The sequence below is a fragment of the Malus sylvestris genome, chromosome 15 (genome assembly GCF_916048215.2).
Source record: "Malus sylvestris chromosome 15, drMalSylv7.2, whole genome shotgun sequence".
Classification (NCBI taxonomy): domain Eukaryota; kingdom Viridiplantae; phylum Streptophyta; class Magnoliopsida; order Rosales; family Rosaceae; genus Malus; species Malus sylvestris.
This window is the reverse complement of record NC_062274.1, coordinates 13437239-13457208: the sequence shown is the minus strand read 5'-3', so window position 1 is coordinate 13457208 and position 19970 is coordinate 13437239. Positions and strand designations below refer to the sequence as shown.

At 36.3% G+C, this 19970-nt stretch overlaps 2 protein-coding genes and 1 long non-coding RNA gene across 5 annotated transcripts; all 3 read right to left on the bottom strand.

Moving 5' to 3' along the window:
* Window positions 1–361: 361 nt before the first annotated feature.
* Window positions 362–2350, bottom strand: LOC126602520 (uncharacterized). The gene is made up of 2 exons (XM_050269418.1): window positions 1643–2350; window positions 362–634 (listed from the first exon to the last, which is right to left on the bottom strand). The coding sequence occupies exons 1-2, from the start codon at window positions 2135–2137 to the stop codon at window positions 479–481; spliced, it is 651 nt and encodes a 216-aa protein (XP_050125375.1). The 5' UTR covers window positions 2138–2350; the 3' UTR covers window positions 362–478.
* Window positions 2351–5370: 3020 nt separating this feature from the next.
* On the bottom strand, window positions 5371–7705 carry LOC126602033 (glyoxylase I 4-like). 3 transcript variants are annotated; one of them, XR_007615955.1, is made up of 4 exons: window positions 7332–7705; window positions 6912–7017; window positions 6206–6625; window positions 5371–5791 (listed from the first exon to the last, which is right to left on the bottom strand). XR_007615955.1 is itself a non-coding variant. In XM_050268846.1 (3 exons), the coding sequence occupies exons 1-3, from the start codon at window positions 7490–7492 to the stop codon at window positions 6362–6364; spliced, it is 531 nt and encodes a 176-aa protein (XP_050124803.1). In that variant the 5' UTR covers window positions 7493–7705; the 3' UTR covers window positions 5371–6361. The 3 variants fall into 3 exon arrangements, 2 of the variants coding, with proteins under 2 accessions (XP_050124803.1, XP_050124804.1); XM_050268846.1 differs by having other exon boundaries at window positions 5371–6625; XM_050268847.1 differs by having other exon boundaries at window positions 5371–6625; window positions 7338–7701.
* Window positions 7706–15568: 7863 nt separating this feature from the next.
* LOC126604858 (uncharacterized) lies at window positions 15569–17346 on the bottom strand. Its single transcript, XR_007616766.1, has 4 exons — window positions 17287–17346; window positions 17013–17080; window positions 16064–16108; window positions 15569–15682 (listed from the first exon to the last, which is right to left on the bottom strand). It is a non-coding gene; the product is annotated as an uncharacterized LOC126604858 (long non-coding RNA).
* Between the last annotated feature and the right edge of the window lie 2624 nt (window positions 17347–19970).

Below are 19970 nucleotides of genomic sequence, written 5' to 3'. Positions count from 1 at the left end.
AATATTAAGGATTAGGGATCGCATCCAAAGTATCCCTTAAAATAAACCCTAAACCCTAATCCAGAAGCTGCACGCCGAATTGCAGGTCATCTCTGGATAACATGGTCCACAAGCTCAATTTGTGTTTTCATTGATGCCTTTCTAATTACTTTTGTGATTTCTTTTTATGCAAACGATATTCTAAGGTAAACTAATTTAAATTATGAAAGCGGTGATTTAAACCCAAGTGCATAAAGCGGAGAAAATCTGCTCTAACCAATGTGATTATGTGCCCATATTTGCTCCTACTACTACTAGTACGTCCATGACTTCAATATGGCTATGGACCAAACTTGGAAATATGATTATGTTCTCTAAATAATTAAGGTCGAATATTTGAGATTTATATATGCACACTCTAATCCAGTGTTCTTGTTTAATACAATAATGATTACTTGAACCCACAAAAAAGAAATAAATAGGTAAATGCAGACATCAATCAGTCTACTGCTTTCTGGATTTTAGTTCTAAACAAGAGAATGCACAGTTTCTCCATTGAAAAATATAGGAAGCAACCTGTTGAATGGGTCACAAATGACCCGAAACCCGAGCCCACTATGCAATGCCATGCCGGCCCGTACAATTTATCAAACTCCTGCATAAATCAGAGACCCCGTGATTAATCAATGAATATAAGTTGTTTAATTGTGTGACCAAGAACATGGGCTGTTGGAAGCAGCTGGAACATGAACCCAGTCCAAATTTGCAGACAGGTGGACAACTAAAGCAGAAACACAAGTGCTGCCAATTCAGATCCATTGATTCAAGATCTAAACTCTCTCATGAAATCATCTGATCAATGGGCCCATTGATAGAGAGTTAGAAGAGGAAGGAGACCTTGTAAATGATCGTTGTATACAACTACATGTTTATTTCGTACATAATTGTTTGTTAAGTAACCTCATATTAATTCAAAGGCCAAGAAGAAGATCTGTCTTCATCACCGACTTCGTGTATGTGTCTATCTTATGCAATGCATTTCATGTGTCTATATGATCATAGTACGGTAAGAAAAATACACACATGACCATATACAACCAAAAACACTTAAAAATCTTCAAGCGTAGAAGAACCAAGAAATATATCAGATCTGGTGATCGGTGACTCAATGTCTATCTAAATATTTTCATTAATTGATCCCATGTGGTCTGTGGGGTTTGTATGTGTCACCGTATGAATATGATCACACATGAACCCAATCATCCAAAACAAGACCCTATGAACCGTATGAATATGATCACATATGAACCCAATCATCCAAAACAAGACCGTGTGAATATGATCACACATGATCCCAATCATCCAAAATAAGAGATATGAAGGGAAGGAAACTCCAAAAAGAAACACCACTTAGAAACCAAGACCAAAAAAAGAAAATAATTTTATCCTAGACATTTGTCTTGGACTTGTTTCGACTCGAGAGATTTTCGGGTGTTACTGATTGTACCAGTGATGGGGCAGAATTTCTGCTCCAAAACTCATAATATAAACCTTTTTCTTTTGAACGATTAACCTTAATTAGTTTTAAGAACAAATAATAGTGGTGAAATAAAGTAATTACAATATAACATATGTAGATCTAGGGTTTGAATTTGGAACATACCTTTTTTAAGTTATAAGCCATGTGTCTTGTGCTAAACTTCTCCAAGCTGTCATAAGTTCGTCTAGCGCTACGAAAGGCATGAACTTGCATGAACCCAGGCATGTCCGAGACCAACACCTTCACTTGAAGAAATGAAGCCACTGATGCCAAATTAGTTTCCACATGAGACACAGACTTCCTCGCCACCATCACTTCTCCACCTCCTCCGCCTCCCCCTCCTCGTCTTCCATTTCCAAAATTACCATCTAAACTATAAGTTTCATTCCCGCCCTGCTGCCTCTTCTCGTCACAATGGAGTACATCAATTTCTGGACGAGGTTTTGGTTTTCTCATGGATGAATTGAACCAGTTTCGTAAAGCATGTGTTTTATCCGCCATTGTAGTAACAGGCCTGGATTCCGGCTTTAAGTGACGGCCGCTGCTCGGATTGTATTTGTACGTGGACATGGCTCCTCCTCTCTTCTGCTTCTCATGGCTGGGAGTGCTACTCGCCATTTCTCAGTTCTCAGACTCTCTCTCTTACTCTTTCATGTGTTATGGAGGTACAAAAAATATATAAGCAGGATAGGGGGACTGTTTCGAATCACCAGGACAATCAATGGGATATTAATTAATGGTTGATTAGGATGGCAACATAATCTGTAGTAGCAAACCATGTGTTTCTGCCTGTAATCTTGGATATTAAAATGATGTTGAAATTGCTACTTTTGTGACTTACATTTCTTGATTTTGATTAGGAGTAATAATGTTTCACGTCGTTTATCATTTTTTATATTTACGTTGAATATATATACTAGTCGATCTAATTCATTTCGATGAAAAACTTCGTAATAATGTCTTTTATTTTTAAAATTGTGATATCGTTAGCTGTGTGTATATACTAAGTTGTTTATTGATTTTGATTTATATAGATATTAGTCAAATCTTAATTCATTTCAAACATCAATAATACACTCAATCATGCATGTGACCTAATATTAATTGTATTTACATGATCAATCAGTCATGTATTTGCATGTTAAGTAGTGATTAGAATTCGTGTTCATATATCATATCATTTTGCGAGTTTGTTGTTGCTTGAAATTGGCGATGGTTGGATATTGGTAATTACTCGTTGGGGCATAATGGTCTCCGATCGATGGGCGGTTTATGTGGTTTTGTTTTGGCGACAGAGCAGCAGAGGACCCCCGACCTCCCTACCTTCGACCGCTTAATTATTTTGTTGGTGGTACACAACAAAATGGTCGCTGTCTTTGCTGTATGCTGTTATTTATCCACATATATACATATATAAACAATTAAATTACAAGATTTGACAGCTCCTAACTTACAATTGACTATGATATTATTGTATATGCTAGTGTATATTTTATAACAACCCTTGTTTTCTTCAAAGCACCTTTCCTAGAAATTAACAGGATCACAAATTATTAAAAGATTATGATATAAAAAGGAATTATTAAGGGCAACAAATGAAAATTCTTTCTTAGACTATTCAATTTTTCATTTGTAATATTGAACAAAATCGAGTATCTACTTCGGTCAGTTAGTCACGATTTTATGTTTATCTCTCACTTTTAATCAAAATTTTAATAATGTAAATTAAAATAGTTGGGCAGAAACGAAATCTGGTAGTTTGATCATGTTTTCTATTTTTACTTTAATAAAAATATATAAGAATTATATAGGAAAAATCAGGGAGGAAGAAAAGAGGTATTACATAAACTACTCTTGGCATTCGTTTAAGAGATTTTCAATCAATGAAAATTACTGCATGGGCATATAATTATCTATTAAGCATCACCATCGGGTCAACATGATCACATGTCCTATACTTCTTCCAATATGCTTAGAGGTCAAAAAGTTCTGAAATAAAATTCTCTTTTAAAAAAAAAATTAGAAGGTCAGATTTTACTTCCTCATAATGGTGCAGTTCACTTTTGATTTTATACGATGTGTTTGATTTGATCAACGATTACTTGAGAATAAACTGACAATTCGAATCATTAAAAGACAATATATAATAAAACTTCACCCAATATCCTTCAATAAAAAACACATTTTTTTTTATAATTTTGAGATATATAGCGTCTACAGTCATCATAGACTCAAAATTTTGGCCAATTTTGAGCCACATAGCCAAAAGTACTTAGAACCCCATCTAAACAGTAGAGTTCACCAATCACCATATTGTTCTCTTTCCAAATTAAATGTTACGTAAATTATAGGGAGCATGTTTGTTAGAAGACATTAATGGATTTTGATTGGTGAATTTGTATTTTAGTTCCTTATCGTTGGCACCATATATAATATAAGGGTATAAATCTGCATGTGGGGCTTCGGACTTGGAAGCTCCTGAGCGACCTCTCCCTTCCCCCCAACACGCCCCCACAAAAAAAAATTACTTGTGGGTTAAAAGCTCAACAACAGACCTTTCATTCAGGATGGTCTTTGTTGATAATTAAAGGAAGAGGAGCCCACAGTCTCATTCTTCATGCATTCATAAACAGTGTAAGGCAAAATGATATAGTTTTCTTTGAAAGCGATCGGGGAGTCAAATACAAGATCTCAAGTGAAAAAGCGAGTCATTCTAAACTACTTGAGTTGCGTGTCCCCCTTCAGGAAAATCTTGATGCCAATTTGTAATTGCTACATAAACATGTAAGTGTACTGCAAGGCAAAATGACCTAGTTTTCTTTATACAAGCAATATTGGATAATAGGGAAATCGAACATAGGACCTCATATGTAGGAGTAACCGTTCTCAACTACTTGAGTTACCTTACCCTTGCAGGCAAAATGAGCATTTAAGTAGACAAAAAAATGGTTAGGTTTTGGGATAGAAGAAAGCTTCCAATTTTTGTGAGGGTAGGCGAGTAGATTTAATAGGATAGTAAATTTAGCTAAGTACTAGTTTGGTACTGAGGTGCTTTTATAAAAAAGTGGGTATAAAAAAAAAGGCTGAGCTCAAAAAGGTGTTTGGTAAACACTTAAAAACAACTTATTTTCACAATTTTGGGTTAAAAAAAAGTTGAAAACGTGAAGCAGCAAAAATGAGTTTATTTTTAGCAGTTTTTTTTTAAAGTACAGCAATACAAAATCAACCCTAAATCTAGTAGCTAAATTGTAGTGAGAGTCAAAAGTGTGGGAAGAAAGTCAATGAAACGGTTAAGGAAAAAAAAAGGAATTAATGTTGGATGCAAAAACAATGTTATTACGCTATCGGATATTCAAATATCGATAGTTTTGGAACTTAATTTGAGGTGTAGTTAGCAAGACCACTTACAACTACAATTATTTTTCTCCGCTTCGTATATAGTCTAGTGATATTTTTTTGCATTTGTACACTATCAAATAAAGATTATTCTCTTGGTTAGTTAGATGTCACAGTTCTACATCAACGCTTTGGCATTCATCTTCAAGCCATGGTTAGCTATAAATTCACACACCATTTTCATTCCTTCTAATCTTTCTCAGCTTTCCTTTTCTCTTTTTTTCAACTAAATTCATGCAAAAATTGCAGAAATGGGAGTTCCATGCAACCCAAAACAACGACTATGAATGAAATAGTAGCTCTTCCCGTTGGACTGAAGGGAGCTCCCAATTCTTCTATTTTGTTTCCTCGACAAGGGACTTACAACTAAATTAAAATATCTAACCCTGCAACCAAAGTCCTGTGTTCTCCTAGCACATATTCTTTGCTCGTATAAAAAAAAAAAAAAAAAATAGCGCTCATGTGTTGTAGGTAAGTTTTTATTTTTTAACTTTTATCTGCTCACTGATGAAACTTGAATCAGTACTTATGTACAACAAAAACAAAAACAAAAGTTTAAAAAAAAAAAAAACTAGTTATTTTCAACTTTTATCTGCTCATGCGATCTGCTGCTGATGCTGTTGAGGTTTCATTTGGATTACTAGTTTGATGAGATGCGGTGGCTGCCGTTGTTTCTGAGCACTACTACTGACACGTGTGCAGGATCTGATAGGTTAGCTTTCTAGTGGCACAATTACAGATCTCAATCACTGTACCATTTGGGGCATGGAAGAAAAGCTAATTACAGTTGATCCCACCTTCCTCCACCCCGTGCTTCAAGTACTCGATCCCATCGATCTCCTTCAAATTTTTCTCCACCAAGGCCATGCTCTCATACTACAAAGAAAACAAACAAATGTTTTTATACTTTTCTAGTCATTTCACATGACCAATAGTTCAATACTCATACACATATACAAAAGTTAATATTCAATATGGGAAACGGGAAGAACAATATGGGAAAGGGGAAGAAGAAGCAAAATAAGGCAGAGGCAGAGCCTTCTTCGGCCGAGCCTTCTTCCGTTATTCGTCTGAACCTTCTTTGTCCTCCAAAAAAAGAGCTCCACGCGCAACAGCACACTGAACTTACAGTGTACAAATACACCAAATGTCCAAGGACAGAAGCCCTGAACACATCGACAGCTTGAAATTGTATAAAAAAAGTACTCGTGTGATGTGGGTAAGTTTTTATTTTTATTTTTATAACTTTATCTGCTTACTGATTAAACTTGAATCAGAACAAATACATACACATTCTGATTTCAGGAACATCGTCAAGTTGGTTGACCAAATTAAACCTAATATCTCTTCCTAAAAACTCCCCATTCATGCAGAAGGCAGGTAATCTTTCTTGATGTGCATAGGAGGGAGGCATATATGCCATCTGCTGCTGATGCTGTTGATGTTTCATTTGGACTGCTTGTTTGATGATCTGGTGTGGCACTTGTTCTTATGAGCACTGCAGCTGATACGTGCTGCAGGATCTGATATAGGTTGGCTTTCTAGGGGTATAACGGGAAGGTTGTCACAGTTACAGATCTCAATCATTGTGCCATCTGGGTCATGGAAGAAAAGCTGATCAACGTTGATCCCACCCTCCTTCACCCTGCGCTTCACGTACTCGATCCGCATCTCCTTCAACTTTTTCTCCACTAAGGCCATGCTCTCACACTGCAAAGAAAAAAACAAATGCTTTTTGTTTTCTAGTTATGCCACATGATCAATAGTTCAATACACATGCACATATGGAAAACATAAGAAGACTTGTAGTTTAAGTGGTTTAAAAAGTATGTTCTACGTTTGGATATATTGATAATCACATGATCAACCGTCTAACTACACTAATTAGAGATTGATCATGTGATTTTCAACATAATATCATCAGCGATATCGGTCTTAAAGAGAAAAGGAAAACGAAAGATGAGAACATATGTACAAAAAGGAGCTAGAGAGAGACCTGGAAAGAAATGTGGTTATCCTTGGGATTAATCTGGCTGATCTTGGGAATTTTATCAGGGTCTTCAGATTGGAGAAGATGGATGCCAATGCCATAATTGAATAGCCTATATATGATTAAAATTAACCAAAATTAACACAAAATAATATATCCACTATAGTCTCAAAATCATAGTAGAGAGTTCACAATATATTATTTTTGGTTGAAATGGACACTTTATTCGAAAAGTAGGTAGCATAAGATTTATAAACGACAGTCAAAATGGTCCATGCATTCACAACCCAAACGTGACTACCAGGAAACAAAAGCGGAATCCTAACTACAACGAAATCAACAAATTGAAGGGTTCTTGTTGGTTTTACAAGTTTATACGGATTATATATGATCTTGAATAATGGAAATTAATAACAGTGGTAATACATATACCATGCACCAGTGAAATCTAACGAGCCAGGCCTCCTGATTGGGAAGAACCCTAGATCATTCTGGTAGAAATCAAGCGATTTCTCAACTGATCTGCAAGCTATCGAGATGTGATTCAAGGACTTCAAATGCAGCGGATTTCCCATGCTCTCTTTCATATGATCCAAATGATATGATATTTGAAAATTATTTGGTTAGAACTATATATATTTAATAAAAAGATAGGGACAAGAGGCATGGAATAAGCAAATATATAGAAAACTGGATTGAAGGCTTGAAATTAGGGTTTAAATAAATAGAGTTGGGAGGAGACAAATGGAAGGTGTGCTGCTGCTGCATTTCGTAATGGCTTTTGATTTTAGGTTTCTGATGATTTTTCCAGATAGGTGATGACCGGCCATTACACGTAGGTTCCACGTTGATGACTCATATCAAGATTGGTATTACTCTTTTTTTTTTTTCAACACGTAAGGGCTTTTCTGACAACCTAGCTAAACTAGCTAATTAATTGGTGAACTTTTATTTATCTCTGTTTTATGGACCCACCAAGTACTCATCATCAACTTATCCGGACCATTGAAATTTGATTCAACGGCTATAAATAGTGGCTCATTTTAAAAGTTATAATAATTTTAATTGTTGGATCAAATTTCAACGAACCGAATAAATTGATGAGGTGGACTTGATGATAGAAGGGATCCGCCTATTTTATAACCATCTCTTTATTTTGCATGTAATTTTACACAAAATTTGAATGGACAAGTTGCATGCCTTTGATCACAGGTGATGGAAAATGATCCTCTCCGGATTCCTTCCACCTGAGCCACAAATTCGAACCTTTGAAATTTGATCCAACGGCTAAAAACAGAAGACCCCATTAAAAGTTATAATAACTTTAGTCGTTTGATCAAATTTCAAGGACCCAAATTTTGTGCTCAGTTGGCGTAGGTGGAAGGGAACCGAAGAGGATCCCTTTCCACAAGTGATAATGAAAAAAGTTGGGTTACACCATAAAACCACTTGATAATATGAGGAGTAGTTCAACTACTCATAAGCACATGTAAGATCTATCCTTTAATCAATATGAAATTCATTCTTAACATGATTCCTCACGTGTGGCAAATTTTCAAGCCGAATACGTGGACAACACAAACAGGGTGACGTGGAGCTCGTTTGGCCGTTGGGCTTCTCACGTGGGACAACATGCTCTGATACCATGAAGAAAGTTAAGGTTCTACCATAAAATTAATTAGTAATATAGAGAATAGCCTAACCACTTATAACCACATGCAAGACGGGTCTATTAAGAGATTTGGGACCACCCAAAAACTTGGATAAGTGGCTTTGAGGAACTCTGAGGACCACCAAGTCAAGGCATGTAGTTGGCAAATGGCACTAAGACTTCTCAATGCCATGGACCATGGGCCTTGGCTCATGAAAGTCATGAATAGTAGTGGCCAACCTTGTGGATTTGGAAACTCACATTGTCAAGTTCAAATCAACTTCACTTTCACTTCTTAATTATGAATAGTAGTGACCAACCTTGTGGATTTGGAGACTTTCATTTTCAAGTTCCAAATCAACTTCACTTTCACTTCCCGAATTAGGCAAGGCCTCTAACACTTGTTTCAATTGGTAAACATATATCGTCGTTCAACACATATTTCCATTAGGAAGTCAAAACGATACCTGAATTTCGTTAAGAACTCTAGGAGAAACCTGTAAACCAATTTGTACTCACAGAGAATAATGTGCAATATTGCGCTTAAGAGAAAAGATAAGTAAGACAGAAGAAGAGGATAGAGGGAGATAAATTTAGAGAGAGAAGTAAATCTTTCATATGGTATATTATGTGTGTTACAATCTCATCATCCCTAAGACTATATATTCTCTACTTATAAAAATTGATGTTTAAGTCACAATATAACTAACTCTAACAACCTTGCTAATCTATTGACAAGTGTCTTATTATATCACCATTGATACTATCCTTAACATCCCCCTTCAAGCTCAGGAGGTGGAACCAAGGCTGAGATTACGACAATGAGTTTGAAAAAGTGGAGCAGATAAACCCTTGATCAAGATATCTGCATACTGCTCACTGGAAGACATAAACTGAACCTGCAACTGCTTCTTTGCAACTTTTTCTCGAACAAAATGAATATCAAATTTAATGTGTTTTGTGCGCTGATGTAAGACCAGATTTGATGTTAAAACAATAGTGGACATATTATCACAAAACAGAACTAGTGAACTGGGAATATCAAGATGCAAAACTGTCAATTATTGCTTGATCCAATCCAATTCAGCAGCAGTTGCAGCAAGAGCTCGATACTCTGCCTCAGTGGACGATCTGGACACTGTTTGTTGCTTTTCAGAAGGCCATGAAATTGGATTTGACCTAAAAAATACCACAAATCCAGTAATAGATCGTCTATCATTCGGATCTCCAGCCCAATCCACATCAGAAAATGTTCGTATAGTATCAGAATTAACCTCCAAGCCATCTCTAACATAGTGAATGCCTAAATTCAGAGTGCCTTTAAGGTATCTCAGTATCCGCTTGATTGCACTGAAGTGAGAATTCATGGGGTGCTGCATAAATTGGCATACCTAATGCATTGCAAACACTATATTTGGCTTGGTAAATGTTATGTACTGTAAAGCACCAACCACACTGTTGTAGAGAGCAAGATTGTTGTATGGTTTGCCATCATCAATAACTAACCTATTATAAGGCAGACAAGGTGTTGAACAAGGCTTGGAATCTAACATTTTTGTCTTGGTAAGGAGATCCTTAACATACTTTTCTTGAGAAAGAACCATACCATCATTATGAGAGATAATCTGAATTCCCAAGAAAAAATGAAGAGAACCGAAATCTTTTATGTCAAATTCCTTTGTTAAGGCAGAAATCACATCATGAATCAAATTTAGGGCATTACCAGTAATGATAATGGCATCCACATAGAGAAGTAATATCACTACAGATGAATCAATCTTTTTCACAAATAAAGATGAATCTGCATAAGTCGTAGTGAATCCAAGTGAAGGCAAAAAACTTGTGAACTTGTCATTCCAGGTCTAGGAGCCTGTTTTAAGCCATATAAGGATTTGTGAAGTTTGTAGACATATTCAGGGTGTTGAGGATCAATGAAACCTGGATGTTGTGACATATATACCTTTTCCTGCAATACCCCATACATAAATGCATTCTTAACATCAAGTTGTCTTAAATTCCACCAAAAATGAGCAGTTATGGCCAATACAAGTCTCACAGTTGTTGGTTTAACAACTGGACTGAATGTTTCCCCATAATCGATGCCTTCATCTTGATTGAAACATTTTGCCACCAGTCAAGCCTTATATCTCCCTATAGAACCATCAACATTCTTTTTAATTTTAAAAACCCATTTGCACCTAACAAGGTTTTTCTATGCTGGAAGAGGGACTAAACTCCATGTAGACTGAGTATGTAGAGCAGACAACTATTCTATCATTGCATTAACCCATACTTGACACTTTAAAGCAGACTTATATGTTGCAGGTTCAACTGTAGATAAATCCACTGCCCCATTCTTATGAACTGTAGTAAGTAATGCTATCTTTTTGGAAATACCACTATTTGACCTGGTTTGCATTGGATGCAAATTCAATGGAGGAATAGAGAGAACAACTTGAAGTCTCTCAGGTTGAAACTCAGAAACCACAGGGTTCGGAATTTGGACCACGAGATTCTCAGAGTGGACCTCAGAAGCCACAGGGATATGTGGGGATGAATATTGTTCATTTGAAGTCATGGATGATGGAGAAGGTAATAAGAGAGAACCATCAGATAATGGGGATAATGGTGATGTAGGATTGAATGACTGAGAATGCTGTGAAACTGGAGAAGTTGGTGAAACTAACACATTATCAAGATTAGGCATTGATGGTTGTGGGAGAGGTGGTTGATGGTGAGATAGGATTGGTTGTGAGGTCACATGTGATGTATGGAGACTAGGGGAATGTGATGATGCAAAAACTGGATAGGGAAATTCAGATTCATCAAACAACACATGCCTAGAAACATAAACTTTCTTTTTGGTGACTTCATAACACAAATAGCCTTTGTACTTTGATGCATATCCCAGAAAAATGCACTTTGTCGTCCTAGGTTGTAACTTTGTGGTGTTTAAGGGTCTTAAAAATGGATAACAAGAACAACCAAAGACTTTGAGGTGACTGACATCAGGGACAGAACCATAAAGAATTGCAAATTGGGACTTCTGATTTAGTGTTTGTGATGGCATTCTATTAACAAGATACACTGATGCTTGACAGGCAAACGACCAAAATGTTGCAGGTAAGTGAGATGTTTGAAGAAGGGTAATTGTGGTTTCAATAATATGACGATGTTTCCTTTCAACCAAACCATTCTATTATGGTGTATAAGGACAAGACAACTGGTGACTTATACCTTTATAAGCAAGAAAGGTTTGTAACTTTTTCCCTATATATTCACCATCTCCATCACTTTGAAGTGTTTTGATTGAAACTGAGAATTGATTAAGTATAAATTGATAGAATGTAATAAATATGGCACAAACATCAGTTTTATTGATAATCGGAAAAATCCAATAGAATCGAGTACATTGGTCTATGAAGGTAACATAGTACTTAAAGTCTTATAGAGATAGACACGGAGTATGACCCCATACATCACTGTGAACAACATCAAAGGGATTAACAGACTTATGTGGAACTGAATGAAATGGTAGTTTGTTAATCTTGCCCTCTATACAATTTGAACAAAGCATAGGTGTAGAATCAACAATATTAGGGATATTTGATTTCTTAAGCATAAGAGAAGCAACATTGTTTGATGGATGACCTAATCTATGGTGCCATAGGCTAGAGGTTACTTGTTTACCAATGTAAGCAGCCATTAGATAAGCTTTTTGTATATGAGATGAAGATGGTGTGAAGGGAATGAGATACAATCCATTATTGCAGAGACCTTTGAACAATATTCTCCCTGTGGCTTTGTCCTGAATCCAAAAACACCAAGCATCAAAGATCAGCCAACAATTATTGTGAAGACAGATTCTATGCACAGAGAGTAAATTCTGAGATATTCTAGGTACATATAGAACCGAATTTAACTTCAAATTATAAAATGGAGTCTGCAATATGGAAGATCCTCTATGGGATACTTTCAAACCTTCACCACTTGCAAATCATCTCTGTTGAAGGAAAAGGAGTTGCCAATGACAGATTATTCAAATATGTAGTCATATGATTTGTTGCACCCGAATTTGAAAGCCATTCTTGCTATAAAAGATTGGATTCCAGTGGTGGACAGAAGCATTGACATGCATAGCATTCATGGATCCAAAAGTGAAGGTTAAGTTTGCATTCCCAAAGTGATAGAATTTTTCACTGTGATTATTCTTTCCATAGATTTGACACCCATAAACCATTGCAGAATTAGTATTTTGAAACCTACAAGTGTGAGCAAGATGACCATATTTGACATGAATTGCCAGAATTAGACAACTGTTGTTGTGGTGAATTTCCAAGAATCCCACGAGCTTGATTTGGGTAAAAGGGCTTGTTGGTCCTAAATTTAGAACCATATTGAAACTTCCTTTTGCCTTTATTCTTGTTGTAAGAAGGTCGATATTGAGATCCAGCAGTTTGATTGTTGTAAAGCGGCTGTTGACCAAATGTTCCCTTAAAATTTGTCTGAGACCCAATATTATCAACATCCATTGCAGTAAGAAAAGGTTGCAAGGGCATTGTCAAGCATTGCTTCTTTAGCAAGCAATTGAGATCTCATATCTTTAATTGAAATAACATGTTCCTTGCCTCTAATGATTGATCTAATGGTGTTATACTCAGATGATACGCCATTATGAGTAAGAATAACTATATCATCATCATCAAATTTAACCCCAGCTGCAGAAAGATAATCCCTAGCTTCCTTAATTCTTTGAAAATACAGAGAAATATAATCATTACCCTTTTTGATATTCTGCAATTCTAACTTCATTTGGAAGATACTTGTTCTTGTAACAATCAAGAATTGTTCCTTGAGTCTTGTCCAGAGATCCTGAGCACTAGTGCTTCCTATTGCACAAGAAACAACAGATGGTGAAAAAGTGGCAGTGACCAACTGCATTAGAGCACAATTATGCATCTTCCAAATCTTGTAGTCATCAGATTCTGTTTGAGAAGTAGTTCCTTGAGAATCTACCTCAAACCCATTGAAGGTAGCCCTTGTAGATCGAATAAGACAAGGGGTAGAGCCATCCACAAAACCCAAAATACCATGCCCTTCGAGAAGAAGTTGCATCTGAAAATGCCAAACCAAGTAGTTTGTCTCATCAAGCTTTACTGTCACGGACGTTGAAATTGTGGAGATGAGAGAAGTAATTGGAGACTGGAGAATCTGTAATTGGGAAGCAGTAATCATTGGTGCAAGAAATCAGAAAACTTGTTCAAAAACGATAATTGAGGAGTTGTATCGAACACTTGGTGTGCACAAAAGACGAACGCCAAGAAGAGTGATATGTAGAAGATGATGAGCTCTAAAAAATTATACAGAGCACCCAAAGATCAAAAACAACAAAGAAATAAAAAATGGTGAGAGGAAGTATTCCACGATCAAAGATTTTCAACCGAGGGATTAGCTATTCCGATGTACCATGTAAACCAAGCTATAATCACATAGAAGAATGTGCAGTATTATGCTTAAGAGAGAAGAGAAGTAAGACAAAAGAAGAGGAGAGAGAGAGAAATTTAGAGAGAGAAGTAAATCTTTCATATGGTATATTATGTGTGTTACAATCTCATCATCCCTAAGACTATATATTCTCTATTTATAAAACTTGTTGTCTAAGTCACAATATAACTAACTCTAACAACCTTGCTAATCTATTGACAAGTGTCTTATTATATCACCATTGATACTATCCTTAACAAAACCGAGCATTTGAAACTTGTATAGGAAAAAGTTTGATCAACAAACTGAATTTCGTAGTAACTAGCAGGAATGCCCGCGCTTTGTTGCGGGTTTTCAAACTATAATCGACAACCTACATGAATAATATCCATAGAAAAATTAACTGAAATTGATGTAGCAAATACAATCGCTAAATGTAGCAATTTAGACAACGCATGTTTTACCTAAGTAATGCTCACAAAACCACAAACAATCCCAAAAAAAAAATACTAACATAGAATCAATTCAAGTATATTAGGAGCATGTTTGCACTCAATAGAGGGGAACCAGTCCAAAGGAATCTATAGCTCTTCTAACTTTATTGTTTGGCTTAAAGAGAATTTGTGGGCAATAACCCTAAAAGCTGCCCAACAAAAAATAAAACAAAATTCATAAATTATCAAAATAAAATTAAGCAACAAATTGCAAATAAAAAGCACACAGTTCATAAACAATCAAAATTAAAAGCAGGAAAGAGTGAGAGTAGTGTACCAGGCCGATGTCTGACTCATCATGGAGAGCTTCAATCACTGATTCTGGCAACTCGGCTAAAACAACTTTGAGAGAAAAATAGGCATTATCGCAACTATCTTGAGAAGTGAATTTCACATCAACAATTGAAATTTCAAAACCCACCACAGAAGCAACATATGAAAACAACGAAAAAGAAATTTAGTCAAAGTTATTTTTTGATCATTAATATCCTAACAAAAGCAATCTTCAACTTCAACATTCAAAATAAAAATGTACATAGTTTATATTAATCACTCAAATTGATGTATACATTTTGTACCACTAAAGCACTACTGACTAACCTTTTCGAGGTCTTTATTAGACCTGACATTTTGGACTTGCCCCGTTAACCCGACTCGACTCGACCCGACCCATTAATATTAGTATTTGGATGGATGCTTAACGGTTCGGGTCGCTAACGGGTCACTTTGGGTCAACCCGCTAGACCTGTTAGCACCCGTTAGTTGAGGATATTTTAGTAAATTCAGTAAAGTCTTAACAACAAAAAATAAACTCTATGCAAAAAAAAAAAAAAATTGTTAACGGGTGAAATGGATGACCCGTTAGCTTAACGGGTCGGATTGAACCCGACCCAAACTCGATAAACCCGACCCGTTTACAGTTCTAGTCCTTATTAACAATTGAAAACTCTTGGACACATAAAACTTAAAAATGCAAAAAAGTAAATTGCTTCAAAAAAAAAAAATATATATATATATATATATACACACACAACCCATTTGCATCTTGCCAAAACTATCGGACTCGTACTTAAAAATTTTCGACATTGTATTGCCAGGAGGACCCAATTGGCTTGATTAAAAAGCGCTGGTTTCCCAAAACCTTTGAACTGTTAAGAGTCCAAATTCCAGAAAACAAATGATAATCAATAGCCAATTAATATTGGGTAATCATTGAAATTAAAGTCCAGAATTTACTAATGTCAAATTTACAACCAAAAGAGCAATCAATTTACTGAACTCCAAAGAAATATCTTCACATAAAAGTATTTATTTTCACAAAATAAATGAAACTATATCAAATGTCTTGATATAAACTAAGAACTCAAAAGCTTAAGCAAAACCCACTCTCAACAATCAAAATTAACAACACACTAAGCTCTGCAACTTAAAATGTTTAATTAAATTTTCCAACTTAAAACCCTAAATTAAATCCTACAAATTGAAATAGCAGAAACAGAATAAGAGAGGAGAAGGAAGAAATCACTGACCTTCGAGTTGTTAGAAGCTCTGATGGGTGTTTCTTTTCATCCAGCCTTAAAAACCAGAACCCACAATTGTAATATAATATCCAATCCTATCAAGAATCAAATTAACCCAGCCTTGTGTATAGAAGAATTGAACAAATTTAGACATTAATATGTATGTATATTCCAGTAAAAAAGATTGAAATGCATTGAACCCTAAATTGCAAAACTACTTTAGACTGATTGAAGAAGAGAAACAGAGAGGGAGAGGGAGTGGGACGGAGAGAAAACCCTAAAAACAGAACCATTTCGCAACCTAATACAAAATCAAGCCAACAAATTCCATTTCAATTTTGACAAAACAAATCGAAAAGAATAATGAAAATCCACCTATATGTCAAAACCCTATACTTAATTTTCATAAAAAAAAATCCAAATAGAAAATCAAGACAAATAATTGGATTAATTGACAGTGACACTAATCCAAGTCAATTAAATAGCCAAGGTCAAAAATCCATATCCAAATACACTTGTTTCCCACGGTTTCTGCACCCAATAAAAAAATAAATAAATCAGACTACTACCAAATTTGGACAAATGTATTGCATCTTGCATTCTGATTCAAAAAATCAACTTTGAAGAAAATAACCCATTAAAAATTAAACCCAAATCAAGTAAATCCAGTAAAAAAGTCAAGTTTGCTGTACAAGTTTATATTTGTTTTCACTTACACTGATGATAAGTATAATCAAGACAGAGAAACTCATGAACCAGCTCTCAAAGATACAGAAACCTATCAAGTACTTGGACAATGAACATACCCAAAAAAGGAATTTCTTGGACATGAAACCAACAGGTCTACAGAAAATTAAACACAATTTCAAAATAGACGGTTCATATAGAGATCTTCGATCAAATCGCAAAAAGTGAAGAAAATTCATAACAAAACGGGAAAAAAAATACATAATCTCACTTCGCATCAGTTTTTCTGTGAGCAGCAACTCTTAATTTCCCCATGTTCAACTAAACCTCCACATAAAACTGCAAAAAAAAAAAAAAAAACAGATGAGAATCATTTAGAAACGGCAAAAATTTGATATTAATAGATAAAAAAGAAGTCGGAGAAAAAAATCTCTCTCTCTATTTCTGTCATCTCAAAGTCACATTCTTTATCAAATTCAACAACTGGATTTTAACAAAAAAAAAATAACTGGATAATTCACACAGAATGAAAAAAACCTACTCACATCGAGACAGAGATCTTTCGGAAGCAGCGGAAAGTAGTCATGTGGAAGATCAAAGTTGTTTTGCATAGGAAATAATACAATTGAAAAAACAAATCAAAACTTTAAATTAAATTACAACTAAATTTATTCATTTCTTAATTGAAATCCAGAAAAAAAAATGCAAAATTTAAGCTATTCGTGGCTAGAATTTCCGTCGGGGATGTCTCCTAGCCGACGAGCACACAGCTCCCCGAGAGGTCGGCGCCGGTTGATGCTTTCTGTCGGGCTTCTGCTTCACTGGCGGGCTTGTCGGGCAAGGCTGAAAGAGAAGGACCGAGTTAACTTTGAAATGTGCCTTTGTAGGGCCTTAGGTATAGGCCTTGAGGCTCACAATCAAGATTAACTTTTAAGTGCTCAGGCGTGCCACTGCCATCTTTAGCATGGCAGATGTAGAATGGATGTTGAGTTTTAGTTGTACATATACCCGAGAGGCCATGTTAGTTATGACAGGTGCCTTTGTAGGGCCTTAGGTGTAGGTCTTGAGGCTTCCGATCAAGAACTAACCCAGTACTCGAATATATGATGTCTGTTTTATTGTTTACAGAAGTGTTATAACCATTATACTTCTAATTATCCGAGCCCGCAGAGCAGAATGAACCCAAATAGATGCCTTTGTAGGGCATTAGATATAGGCCTTGAGGCTTCCTATCAGAATTCCTTCTATACTCAAACGTTCTACTTCAATCATAATATAATAGAAATAAAACTAAGAGATAAATTGATTACTTGCGCCCAAAGTAACTTCGGACTTCTTGTTATCAAAGCTTGTTGTGGATGTGTTAAGTCCACATAAGGTTCTTTTTTATGCCTTGAGGCCAAGGACTTTTAAATGATCAATCTTACATGCCCAAAAGCTTAGAACTTAAATCTGGTTTGAATTGTGAAGACATATTCAAATCGGATTCAAGAACTGAGAGAATCTTTTAATCATCATCTTACTAGAAATAACTTGTATACAACTGGAAGTATATAACATATTGCTAGGCTAATGAATGAAAAGACAAAAAACAAAGAGGGTCGGGCAAGGTTGATCGTCTTGCAACTTCCTATCTTTGTGGTTTATCAAGGGGTTTGAGAGCTTTAGAAAAGGAGGTAGGGAGTTGAGTTTACAGAAAGAAATCGATACTACAGCAAGCTTAGGACAAGGTAGCAGAGCTATTACAAAGGCTTTTGGTGAGGGTTTATCCCGAAAGGGATGAAGGCTTGGGCTGATTACAGCTTCGTTTGAAGGAAAATCTGGCTTTGAGCAGAGTTTGGGCTTGTATTTGTTTGTTTGTTTGAGTGTCCTTATCTCTGATTTCTCTTTCTTCTTTTATAGACACTTCGGTTTGGCCTTCTGTAGCAATAATCTTGCCCGAATGCAGCTTAAAGGGTAATGACTCATCATCTATTTACTTGTACTACCACTGTAAAGTACTTTTGGGCTGATTAGCTGGCTAGTCTATACCACTTGGTCTCTAGGCAGGTGAGCAAGTGATGCAAATGATCTGCACCTAGTTGGGAAATGCCTTTTCTACCTTCTGGGCTTGGGCTGGGCTTCGGGCCTCTCTCCTCCTTTTGGGCCAACTCCCTTTTGAGCCCAAAGTTTAAGTTTTAACCCAAACAGTGCCCCCTTCAATTGATATTCAGCCTGGAATTTCAAGCGCCAATATTGATTGAAAAGTTCCCCATTAAAACCCACGTCTCTCTCTTGGGATTTTCATACCTTCTAAAGATAATCATCACTTTCCTGCGATCACTTCACTAACCCACGAATCCTCTGCATTCTTTAGCACGAAATCCCTCTGCAATTGAAAATTTCTTAACCTCCCAGACGTTTTGCTTCTCTAAATCTTTCAGATTCTCTATTGCTCTTTGCCCGATATCTTTTACCCTTGTTGTCTTCTTTGCCATTCCTCTTCCAAACCTCATCAAATGGCTTCAAGACCCAGCCAAATCCAACTATCCTATGAGTCTGGCGAAGGCATCGCCACTTTGCGCCGTCTACTCAACGGGTTTGTATTCTGAGCTTTTCTTTGAAGCGCATGGGGCACAATCGTTGGGTCCCGCATGGATTTCTAAGGTCCCGTCCGTGATAGAGAACAATATGCCCAAGGATAACTGGTTTTCCTTAAATCCCTTTTTGGCTAAGTCTGGCATTTCTTCATCCAGGTGGTCGTCATATCGTCGAGGCTTTCCTTTGATAAAGGATCCTGCTTGGGCTCAGTGGATCGATGAACTAGAGCCAACTTTTAAGAAGAAATGGATGAATAATGGTATTTATGAATTGATCATGCTCTCAAAAACTACCATTATTCCCAAGCCCGAATTGCTCGCTTCTTCTCTTCTCTTCTAGAATTCGGGCACAAACACTTTTGACTTCCGTATAGGTCTCATGTCTCCGACTATTCTTGATATGGCCCAGGTCTTCGGGCTAAGGCCATCGGGCAGGATAGTGGATGTTACTCAAGACTGGGCTCCTCCCTCAATTGCTGAAAGCCCAGGGTCATCTGCCTCTTTCGTTTCTTTGGAATATAATTTTGCAACCTTCAAGAGTTACGAGACCTCCTTCAAGGGCTTCATCCTTTTTGTAAAGGAAAATTTTGGAACAGGTTCTTCTCATGTTGATAAAGATCAAGAGCACATGTATTTCCTCCTATACTGGC